This window comes from Tachypleus tridentatus, chromosome 1, assembly GCF_004210375.1.
Source record: "Tachypleus tridentatus isolate NWPU-2018 chromosome 1, ASM421037v1, whole genome shotgun sequence".
Classification (NCBI taxonomy): Eukaryota; Metazoa; Arthropoda; class Merostomata; order Xiphosura; family Limulidae; genus Tachypleus; species Tachypleus tridentatus.
In genome coordinates this window covers 59,055,300-59,066,741 of record NC_134825.1, presented here as the reverse complement: position 1 = coordinate 59,066,741, position 11,442 = coordinate 59,055,300, and the positions used below count along the sequence as shown (strand labels likewise).

The 11,442-nt window shown below is 35.8% G+C and overlaps 1 protein-coding gene across 1 annotated transcript in view; it reads left to right on the top strand.

Annotated features, from left to right (window-relative positions):
* The first annotated feature begins 1,866 nt into the window (after nt 1-1,866).
* Nucleotides 1,867-11,442, top strand: part of LOC143249556 (uncharacterized) — a 32,223-nt gene continuing 22,647 nt past the window's right edge. Inside the window, exon 1 of the mRNA XM_076499615.1 lies at nt 1,867-1,888. Coding sequence (XP_076355730.1) covers nt 1,886-1,888 — 3 coding nt within the window. The 5' untranslated portion in view covers nt 1,867-1,885. The remainder of the gene's footprint in view (nt 1,889-11,442) is intronic.

Below are 11,442 nucleotides of genomic sequence, written 5' to 3'. Positions count from 1 at the left end.
ATTTATGTCAGAGTTAATGAATATTATTTGCCCCTTAGTGGTTCAGCGGTATATCTGCGGACTTAGAACGCTAAAAACCAGGTTTCGATACCCGTAGTGAGCAGAGCACAGATAGCCCATTGTGTAGCTTTGTGCTTGATTAAAAAAAATATTATTTAAACCATTGACCGTTGATTCGTCGTGTTGGGTACTGTCCGCCTCCAGCAGATGAATGCGAGGATACAGCGTACGACTCAAAACATTTAACATACTCTGAGTAATGTAACAATGTGACAAAAATAATAACCTATGATTCAGTAACAGTGCAAACAAAATAACAATTCCTAAGAGAGTGGTAGAGGTTAACGCTGAACCCGACACTTTCTGATCCAAAATATGAACTGAATCCCAAAGAAACAGGAAGAATAACTATTATACTAATCACTGTTGTTTAGTGATAACAGTAGCAATCACATGTTTCAGTCATGTGACTACAGGATCCCGCTGCTGAGAATAATTATTACAATATTCCGCCTCTGTATCTGATGGTGATTTCTTCTGTGATGCCTTTGTTAGGGTTGAAATAGGATGGTGGTCTAGATAAAACTAAGCATTTATATAGAATTATTTTTCATCACAATATTAACTAGTCAGCACCTTTTGGTATTTTTTTAAGGCCAAGCCGATTATTCGAAGTATAGGCGCTTGAGGTAAGCCTATTTATGTATACCTACAAAGCTATCATTTTGGTTTTACACTGTTTCACTTCTTTGCATGATAAAATCTTTTTCCAGACTTTAATTAAAATGTAAGGCTTGAAGTAAAACAACGAATGTTGTCAAAATATTTGATATAAATGAGATAAAAACCTTTGATATAAATGAGAAATTACATTTTACGTACATGAAGTAACACTGACTGAAGTGTAATACACAAAGTTATGAATACATGAAACGAAGGTGAGCTCCAGAATACGAGTTCGTTATAGAAAATTCATGCTTCTGGTGAAGGCGTGAAAACGAAACATTAAGATAGCATAAAATACGATGAAATATTTAAAACGTTTCTACGATCGTTTCGCTACTCATGCTAATGAATTGTGATCATTTTTTCATTGACGCTGTTAGCTTAACCCTTTTTTGTTTCTGTTTTAATACAGGTCAGTGCCATATATTTTATTCAATAAAATAATTACAATTTATTAATTTATAACCTTAGTTATTGTATCTTTAACTTAACATTTAAACTAATGAATTTAATGTAATAGTCTTGTTACTTATTTTCTTCTCAGTGGAACTTGTTGATTATCTAATTTACTGCTAAAACTGCCAGGCCTGGCATGGCCTAGCGCGTTAAGGCGTACGCTTCGTAATCTCAGAGTCGCGGGTTCGCGTCCGACTCGCGCCAACCATGCTCGCCCTTTCAGCTTTGGGGGCGTTAAAATGTTACGGTCAATCCCACTATTCGTTGGTAAAAAAGTAGCCCAAGAGTTGGCGGTGGGTGGTGATGACTAGCTACCTTCCCTCTAGTCTTACACTGCTGAATTAAGGACGGCTAGCACAGATAGCCCTCGAGTAGCTTTGTGCGAAATTCCAAAACAAACAAACAAACTAAAACTGCCTAATAATGTTACACGTAAATATCACGTATATTTTAAGATATTATCATGAGTCTACACTTTTGATGGCAGTGGTACTGCTTTACATTTATAAAGTAAAATTTCAATACCTTATATTCTGTGTGTAAATCTTTTTTATTTCGAAACACAGATAGTATACTGTATGTTTAATTGTACTTATTAGTATAGTCTTACATTTTAAAAGAAATAAAGAATATTTTGTAAGCCACTAGAGACAGGGTTGCCAGACGTCCGTGTTTTAGTGATTTCTCCAGAAACCCCTACAAGATGGTAACGTTTTTTTCTTTTGGATTTGTACAAGTTTTAATATTTTTGGAGAAGCTTCTACAACAGAACTAAAAAACTAAACAAAGACAATGTGTCGTGTAATGTTGAGTGTTCTGCATCTGGAAAATATAAGGCGCATCATTTCTTTAAGCTAGTGCATTTTTTTTTAATCCCAGGAAAATATAAAACCCGAAACGTAATATTTTAATTACATCCGGAAGAGAAATAGACCAAAACGAATGACACGATATAATGTCCATTTATTATATCGATAAAAAAAAGTGAAACTTGAAATTTAAAATCTTTAATAAAAATCTTTTAAATGGACCTGGTGATTAAGACACTCAAATCGCAACCGGCGGGTTATGGGTTTGAATCCCACTACTAAATATGCTCATTATTTCAGCTGTAAAGGTGTTACATTTGTCCGGTGAAAAAGTAATCAAGAACTGAGGTGGGTAGTGTTGACTAGCGGTCTTCTTTCTAATTTGTCATTTATAAATTAGGAACGACAAACTTTGATAGTATTCGTGTAGATTTGTGTGAAATTTCACACACCAACACATACGTAGACATCAACTATTATACAAACTAAAAGTGTAATGACAAGCCAAAAATACCGAAAAATCTTAGATAAATAAGAAATAACATTGTGAATCTTAAAATCTCAAGCAAAAATAGGAAAACCCTAAGGATAGTTCCTAAAAATAAACGAATGTATACAATAAAAATAGAATGACAGACCTGGAATAACAAACAAACAAACAAATTCAGTGAAATCAAAGATAAATAACGTATGCCTTCTTGTAACTCCCTAACAAAATCTTAATTCCCTAATACTTCTGAGAAATAAACTGCTCTCCCAAAAATCGTAAATTAATTTCTTTAAGGTTGTGTTACAGTCTTATAACACCATGTAAGAAAATTTTTACTTTTTCTTGTTCCTGGGCAGAAAGTGTTATTTCCCAATTGCTTACGCCTAAAGTAAATGGAAAAGACCTATTTTTCTCTTCAAACTTTGCTTTTGTGACCTGGGTAATGAAGTTTTCAAATTTACCCATTTTCCAAAATATTCCAGGTAGAATCAGTGCTGAGTAGCTGATAAAGAATTGTCTCGAACTTACAAGAATTTTCAAGAACTTTGTCGAATGTTGTAGAACTTACAAGAATTTTCTAGAATTTGTAGAACTTACGAAAATTTTCAAGAATGTTGTAGGACTTACGAGAATTTTCAAGAACCTTTTAGGATTTTTTAGAATTTTCCATAGTAATATATATATGTATGTATATACAGGGGTTCACAACTCACCACTTCAGTTTAGTTTCAGCTGCCAAAGTGAACACATAGACCTATCTGATTATATCAGAGATGACGTCAAGTAGCTGCAAGCGTTTTCCAGACGCATTCTGTTACAGTTACGACAGAAAGTGTTCGTACCCCTACGTCGTGAGTAGTTTTTCCTCATAACGTAAAGATTAGGATAATGAAACTACGGTGTATTATAAATATTATACTAACACACGTCTACATAAATTTTTATATAAATTGAATGACAAATAAACTGTTTATGAACAAAAAACCAAACATAGGAGGGGCAGAAAGTGTTCGTACGTCTACTTTAATGGTTAGTTGTGTAGCCTTTCAGATGAATTACTTGGCGCAATCTGTCTCCATAGCCCTCCATGATTTTTTGACAGTACTCGACTGGTATTTTCTTCCATTTTTCTTTACAGAAGGCTTCCAACTCTTGCAAGTTTTTCGGATGACGCTGACGAACCCTGGTCTTCAACTCATGCCAAACGTTTTCAATTTGATTGAGATCGGCTGACTGCGATGGCCACTCCAGAACGCTTATATGGTTCCTCTGCAACCAGGATTGCACATATTTCGATGTGTGCTTAGGGTCATTGTCGTGCTGGAAGATCCAAGACGCCCAAGCCGCAAGTTTCGAGCATCATTCTTGATATAAGTGCCTAATATATCAACGTACTTTTCTTTTTTCATGATTCCATTGACGGCTGCCTACACCAGAAGAGCTGAAGGAACCCCATAACATGATCAAACCACCTCCGTGTTCAACTGTATGGACGGTGTACTTTGGAAGATTTCGTTCCCCCTTCTTAAGGAAAATATTGCGAACATCATTGTGGCCGAAAAGCCCAATTTTAGTCTCGTCTGACAAAAGAATACTCTTCCAATAGGTAAAGGGTTTATCTACATGCTTTCTTGCATACCTCAATTGTGCTTTTAAATGAACGGGCTTTAAATATGGAGTTCTACGAGGACGGCGTGCTTTGAACCCAGAAGAGCGCAACATGTTCGTAACTGTAGAGGTGCTTATTTCAACCCCAGTTTCCCTTACCATTTTCTGTACGTCATTACGTGTTAAATGATGGTTCCTACTAACTTCTCTGAGAACACTCCTCTTGGTTCTCTCTGAAATTTTGGTGGGGCGTCCGGAATGATGGAGGTTAGCAGTTGATCCTGTAAGCTTAAACTTGGCAATTATGCTTTGAACAGTAGACTTCGGCACATTAAGTTGTGTAGCAATACCGGAGAGAGACACACGAGACTTGTATTTTACAATAATTCGTTATTTTAAATCACTGGACAGTTGTGTTCTGTTCGCCATGATGACCAAGCAGACAATGACGGAGACGGCGCTAAATTGTCGGAAGTACATTTTGTGCTGGCTAAATTCCAATAATTATGAACCCAGTGTCTAGTTCTGGAATGCTATAATGTAATTTATTCGCCAAACTAAACTTCACGGGAATATTAGTTTCTTCACACGTTCTGAAATGTACGAACACTTTCTGCTCCTCCTAATTTTGGTTATTTGTTTATAAACAGTTTATTTGTCGTTTAATTTACATAAAAATTTATGTAGATGTGTGTTGGCATAATATTTATAATATAACATACGTCTATTGCCTAATCGTGATACGTTTTAAGTTATGAGGAAAAAACTACTCACGACGCAGGGGTACGAACACTTTCTGTCGTAACTGTATGCATGTGGCCAATTTATCAAGACAAGAGCGAAAGAGTACTCTGTTACATCATCTGCTAAGATGTGTGAAGTCTACAAGACACATTTCGGCATGCCTGTCGGGGATCAAGACAAACCCTGGGCACCTCATATTACCTGCGAGCACTGCAAAAAAACTCTAGAAGGTAAGACGGACAATTTTTGCTTGCTTGAATAGTAAGATTTTATATTATACAAATTTTAGACCTTTTAAAATTTAAATATATTTCGGTGGACCTCAAAGAGAAATACAACAGCGTCAAGACATTGCTAGAAGCCTTGAAGTATGATGAGTATGGCTGGGAGGTTATGGGAGACTTCAAAATTGTAGCATTCCTAATAAGTCTCCAAGGAAGTTTACCAAGTTTCCCTGTTATCTTTGCCCTTGGGAAAGCAGGGGCACTGCAGCACACTACAACAGGAAGCACTGGCCACAATGAACCAAGTTCTCTGTGGGGAGGCACAATGTCAAGTGTGGGCCACTAGTGAACCTCCAGAAGGTGTTGTTTCTACCATTACACATAAAATTGGGTCTTATGGAACAATTTGTCACAGCTCTTGATAAGTAGTCTGCAGCCTTCAAGTGCTTCCGAGACTTCATCTTTAATCTGTCTGAGGCAAAAGTCAAAGCTGGTGTCTTCGTTGGATCATAAATAAAGAAGATGCACGGGATTCCCCAAGAAGCTCAGTAGGAAGGAAAAAATGCTTGGGGCAGCTTTGTCGCAGTGGTTCGGGGCTTCTTAGGCAATCACAAGGCCGAAAATTATGTGGAACTGGTTGAAGCTCTGGTGAAGAACTACAGCAAAATGGGCTGCAGGATGTCCCTGAAAGTTCATGTCCTTGACGCTCATCTTGATAAATACAAGTAGAACATGGGAGCATACTCAGAGGAGCAAGGCAAGTGCTTCCTCCAAGATATACTGGACTTTGAACACCGCTACCAAGGAGAGTATAACAAAAACATGATGGAAGACTATATTTGAGTGCTGATACGTGAGAGTGATTTACATTACAGTCGCAAACCTTGAGAAACTACTCATTTCTAAACATTTTTGTATAACTTTAGTATAGATACATGTAAATCTTGATTCATATATTGTTTTATTCAGACCTTATGTAAATGAAAATGTACAAATTTGTTTGTTTTTACATAGAAAATAGGTTAATTTCTAAATTTCATTATCCAGGTCACAAAAGCAAAGTTTGAAGGGAATAATGGCCGTTTTCTGTACTTTTACAGCATAAGCAATTAAGAAATAACCCATACTATCCAGGAATAAAATTTGTGTTACATAGTGTAATTTATCTTGGACGAGTCTCCCGAGTTATTACGTTATGAACGTTACGTATTAAGATTTCAAATAGCCAGAAATTTTAATTTTAATTTAGAAGTTAATTATTTATCGATACGTATCGAATTTATGATATTTATTTACCAACATGACTGATACATACAATTTTCTTTCTTAATACAAATATACTTTAGTATACAAAAAACAAAACAATTTATAATAATGGTTATTACAAATATTGGTTTATATACAAGATTTTTACAAACTTAAAAACTATACTGAGTCTTCTGTTTGGTCTAAGCCCGGCATGGCCATGTGGTTAAGGCGCTCGATTCGTAATCCAAGGGTTGTTTAGACAAGAAATACCTGTTATTTTTAAAGTTTTCATAATATACTGGTTTATTTGCTTTTGTCTACTTTGATCTGATTCTCTTTATGAACCGATTTTGAGATTTTGTCAATAAAATGTTAATGACTCATTTGGGGAAGTGGTTTGGTTTGTTTTCAATATAGCGCAAAGCTACACAAGGACTATCTGCCTTAGCCGTCCTTAATTTAGGAGTGTAAGACTGAAAGGAAGGCAGTTAGTCACATCACCCACCGCCAACTCTTGGACTTACTCTTTTAGCAACGAATAATGGGATTGACTGAAACATTATAACGCCCCCATGGCTGAAAGGGCGAGCATGTTTGGTGTGACGGAGATTCGAACTCGCGTCCCTCGAATTACGAGTCGAGTGCCTTAACCATCTGGCCATACCGGGCCTGGGAAAGTAGAATAACATGACATAAAATTAAGATATTCGTCTGCGTAACGTGGTTTTCGATGTAAAAAGTTCGTGTGCTCAGCGTATCGCGATGTTTAAAAGTCATATGTGTTTTTAGAAAAATGTATGTGTACGTGAACTTGTATTTTAGTGTAACAGTGATAAGATAATACAAGTCCTGCTGATAGCAGATTCATAACGTTTAGATGTGTTGAACAGAAGTTTAACGACTTAACTCAGAACACATACATTATTTTTCATAACTTATCTTACTGTATTCATAAATATCTATATAATGTACACATCATGTAGGTGTATATATATATATTGGTCTGAAGTACCAAGTCCTTCATGCGATTTCTTATCGTTTTTTACATTCTACAAGATAAATGCAATGTTATAACTCAGTATTGTACTACGTAGACAAATCATTTCATAGACATAAAATAACTGCTGATTTCATTAGTCGTTAAGAAATGTAGACAATTACTACCCAAGTTCTATCAAAATATAGTATCCGCATTCACGGAATATACATTGTAGAGAGTTCACATGCGATGTAGCCACATTTAATACAGAGAAGTAATAAATATTAATTCTGGAACTTTTCAAAATTCTTTATGAGTGAACGGCTATCAATGTTCGACAGCATTTTTACTTTAATGCAAAATATATATATAGAACTATCCTAGCTGGAATACCCGTCGGTTGGATGGATGAAATAAAGATTATGTTGTTGTTGTGTTGAATTAAGCACAAAGCTACTCAATGGGCTATCTGTGCTCTGCTCACCACGGGTATCGAAACCCGGTTTTCAGCGTTCTAAGTCCGCAGACATATTGCTGAGCCACTGGGGGTAATTTTTTGTAACAAAGGATAGGAAATTGTTCTTTTATCTTTTTTTAACACGATAAACATTAAAAAGTACAATAAAGATATATAAAGGTACCGATAGTTAAAAAAATAGGATATAGTATTTTCAAGAATTTTAACAATAGTGGTTACATAGTTCATTGTAATGCTGAGAAATACACAACATTAGATAGTAAATAATGGTTACATAGCTCATTCTAATGCTGAGGAATACACGTCATTAGATAGGACATAGTAGTTACATAGCTCATTCTAATGCTGAGAAATACACAACATTAGATAGTAAATAATGGTTACATAGCTCATTCTAATGCTGAGGAATACACGTCATTAGATAGGACATAGTGGTTACATAGCTCATTCTAATATTGAGGAATACACAACATTAGATAGGAAATAGTGGTTACATTGCTCATTTTAGTGCTGAGGAATATACAACATTAGATAGGAAATAACCTTCCTCGTGTCATCCTGTTTCTCTCTCTAAGGTTTGATACTGCTTGATCAAGAAATGTGGATGCGTGTAAGGAAAAAATATTGACATTTATTTATGTAGATTATAATATCATGCTCTATATAAATTTGTATGGTTAATAAACAGAAGACATACGTCACTAATCATTGGTACTGTTGCATCTGTCGATTTTACGCACCTTAAACAGCTTATAAGATATACTTCTTATACATTATTACTCTTTGGTACTCTTCTAACAGTCTGGTATTTGTATCACTTAGTTCTCACGTCCAGTTTCGTCTCCAGTGGATCAATGATTAGATTGCATACTTATAACGTTAAAAATCGGTTTAAGTTACCTGTTATGGGTAGCACAGCACAGTAGACAGTCAGGTAGCTTTACGCTTAACTACAAACTTTTGTGCAGGAGACTGAGAAAGCCAAGCACGTCACATATATAAGTTCGGTTTGTTTTGAATTTCGCACAAAGCAACTCGAGGGCTATCTGCGCTAGCCGTCCCTAATTTAGTAGTGTAAGACTAAAGAGAAGGCAGATAGTCATTATCACCCACCGTCAACTCTTGGGCTTACTCTTTTAGCAACGAATAATGGGATTGATCGTCACATTGTAACACCTCCACGGCTGAAAGGGCGAGCATGTTTGGTGCGACGGAGATTCGAACCCGCGACCCTCGGATTACGAGTCGAGTGCCTTAACCACCTGGTCATGCCGGGCCGACATACACAAGTACCAAAAAACATTTGGCTGAATATACAGCGAACATTTGTGATACTTTATATGCTTAGCTTCAGTTGACACATATGATATTATTATTGTTCACGGTATTATGAATGGTATGTCAATAAGTCTAAAAGTTATCACTTTATATCACTTTGACGTAACATTTGTAAGCCATAAAACAATTTTTATGTCACCTAACACGTAGGATTTGGGGAAAATGATCTTTTATTAACAAACAGTATCATTTATTTGTTGTTAAGCACAAACCTATAGAATGAACTATTTGTGTTTTGCCCACCACAAGTATCGAAACCCGGTTTTTAGTGTTGTAAGCCTTCTGACTTACCAGTGAGCCACCAAGAAGTTTGCATACACTAAACATTTTGTATATTTTATGTCACATAAGGATATTTTGACTATTTGTCGATTTACTGTTTCTTCTGTTCGTTTACTTTTGAAATTCTGTTCAAAACTTGAAATTTACAAGCTGATAAATGTGTAAAAAAATGTTGTATTTTGGCCATCCAGTTAACAGTCATGTATATATTAAATTTTTAATACCTTTAAACACTTCGCTTGACATACGTAACAACGTAAATAGTTATATTAATTTATTTTAATTAATTATATCTTTTCTCCAGCTAGTGGCAAAACACAAATAAAAATGTATCTCGAAAAGTATTAATACCAATACCATCTGTTCTGAGATATATTTTATTTATTTCATTTGAAGACCTGAAGATGACCTTGAAGGGTCGAAACATTGTTCTCTGCTTTATTAGTAAAAGTGTTAATACCCATACCAGCACCCCACACTAGTACAGCGGTAAGTCTGCGGATTTACAACGCTAAAACCAGTGGTTCGATTCCCTTCGGTGGGCTCAGCAGATAGCACACTCTGACTTTGCTATAAGAAAACACACACCCATATCAGCCGTTTTGAGATACATTTTTATTTCAAGTGCGTTTTTCGTCATCAAGAACAAATAAACAAACTCTCAAAGATAAAACAATAGTGCAATGGAGGTTTAATTACTAAATTAATATATTATTTATTTATTAAAGAAGTTTAGGAATAGCTTCTCAGAGCCACCTGTCAACTCGACCCCACTTGTAGAATGAGGCAAAAACAATTAGTGGTTTGAAATAACTTGTTTCATAACTTACAGATTTTAAATTATTCCCTGCAACCAACGAGATGCAGTATTTTAGGACAACCAATACCTGGAATTAAATGAATTAGATATTCTATGCCTGGTAGGAGAAAAGTTTTTATCCGTTTGTACAAACCTATTCGAGTACAAAACTATTCGAGTACAAAACTATTTGTGTACACGAATTATTAAATTCTGTGCTGAAAAGTAACAAAAACGAAGCGAAATACATTCCATTTCGGCTGTGTTGTTTCGCTTTCTATTTACTGTTCAGCGTGGAATGAACTTCTATTTGTTCCTTTTGCAACTCTGTTGATGGTACAGCTCTCAACTGGAACCTATTTGTGTATACATCGTACACATGTTTTTCTCACTTTAATTTTTGCTCGTACGTTACTTAATAATATTTGTACGGCAGTTCTAAAACGTGTTTATTTTTAAATGTGTTCTTTAGACTACGATCTAGGTTTCTATAATCATAAATAGCGCTCTCCTTTTATTTTCCCCCTTACATAGTTTGTGTACCATGGAATTACAAACTTGTTCTTTTAAGACTGACGAAGTTTCTTCTAGTTGTCGTTTAATCTACTAATTATTTGTGAATCTCTATTTTTTTCTTATATTTCAAAATTTAATATTTTTTCGTCATTTGCGAATACTGCTCCAATAACGATTGAGGGTTTGTTTGTTGTTAAACACGAAACTACACAATGTGCTCTTTTTGCTCTGCTATTCGTGATTATCAAAACCTGGTTTTTAGGGTTACAAGTCCTAAGACCTTCTGTGATGGCCTGTTGGCTAGTGTGCTTGACTCGCAATTTGTGAATCGTGGGCTCAAGTTCCCGTCACCGAGGCCCAGCATGGCCTGGTTGTTAGGGCACTCGATTCGTAATCTGAGAATTACGGGTTCGAGCCTTAATCTCACCAAACATGCTCGTCTTTTCTGCCGTGGGCACGTTATAATAGGATGGTCAATCCCTCTGTTCGTTGGTAAAAGAGTAGCCCAAAAGTGGCGGTGGGTAGTGATGACTAGCTGTCTTCCCTCTAGTTTTACACTGCTAAATTAAGGACGGCTAACGCAGATAGCCCTCGAGTAGCTTTGCGCGAAATTTAAAACAAACAAACTAATCCCGTCACCGAAGCCTTCCTGAATAACGATACGCATACTATGTATGCCATTAATACCAGTGACATACGAGACGTATACCTAAGCTCGTATAACATAGCCAAAAGCTGATAAAAT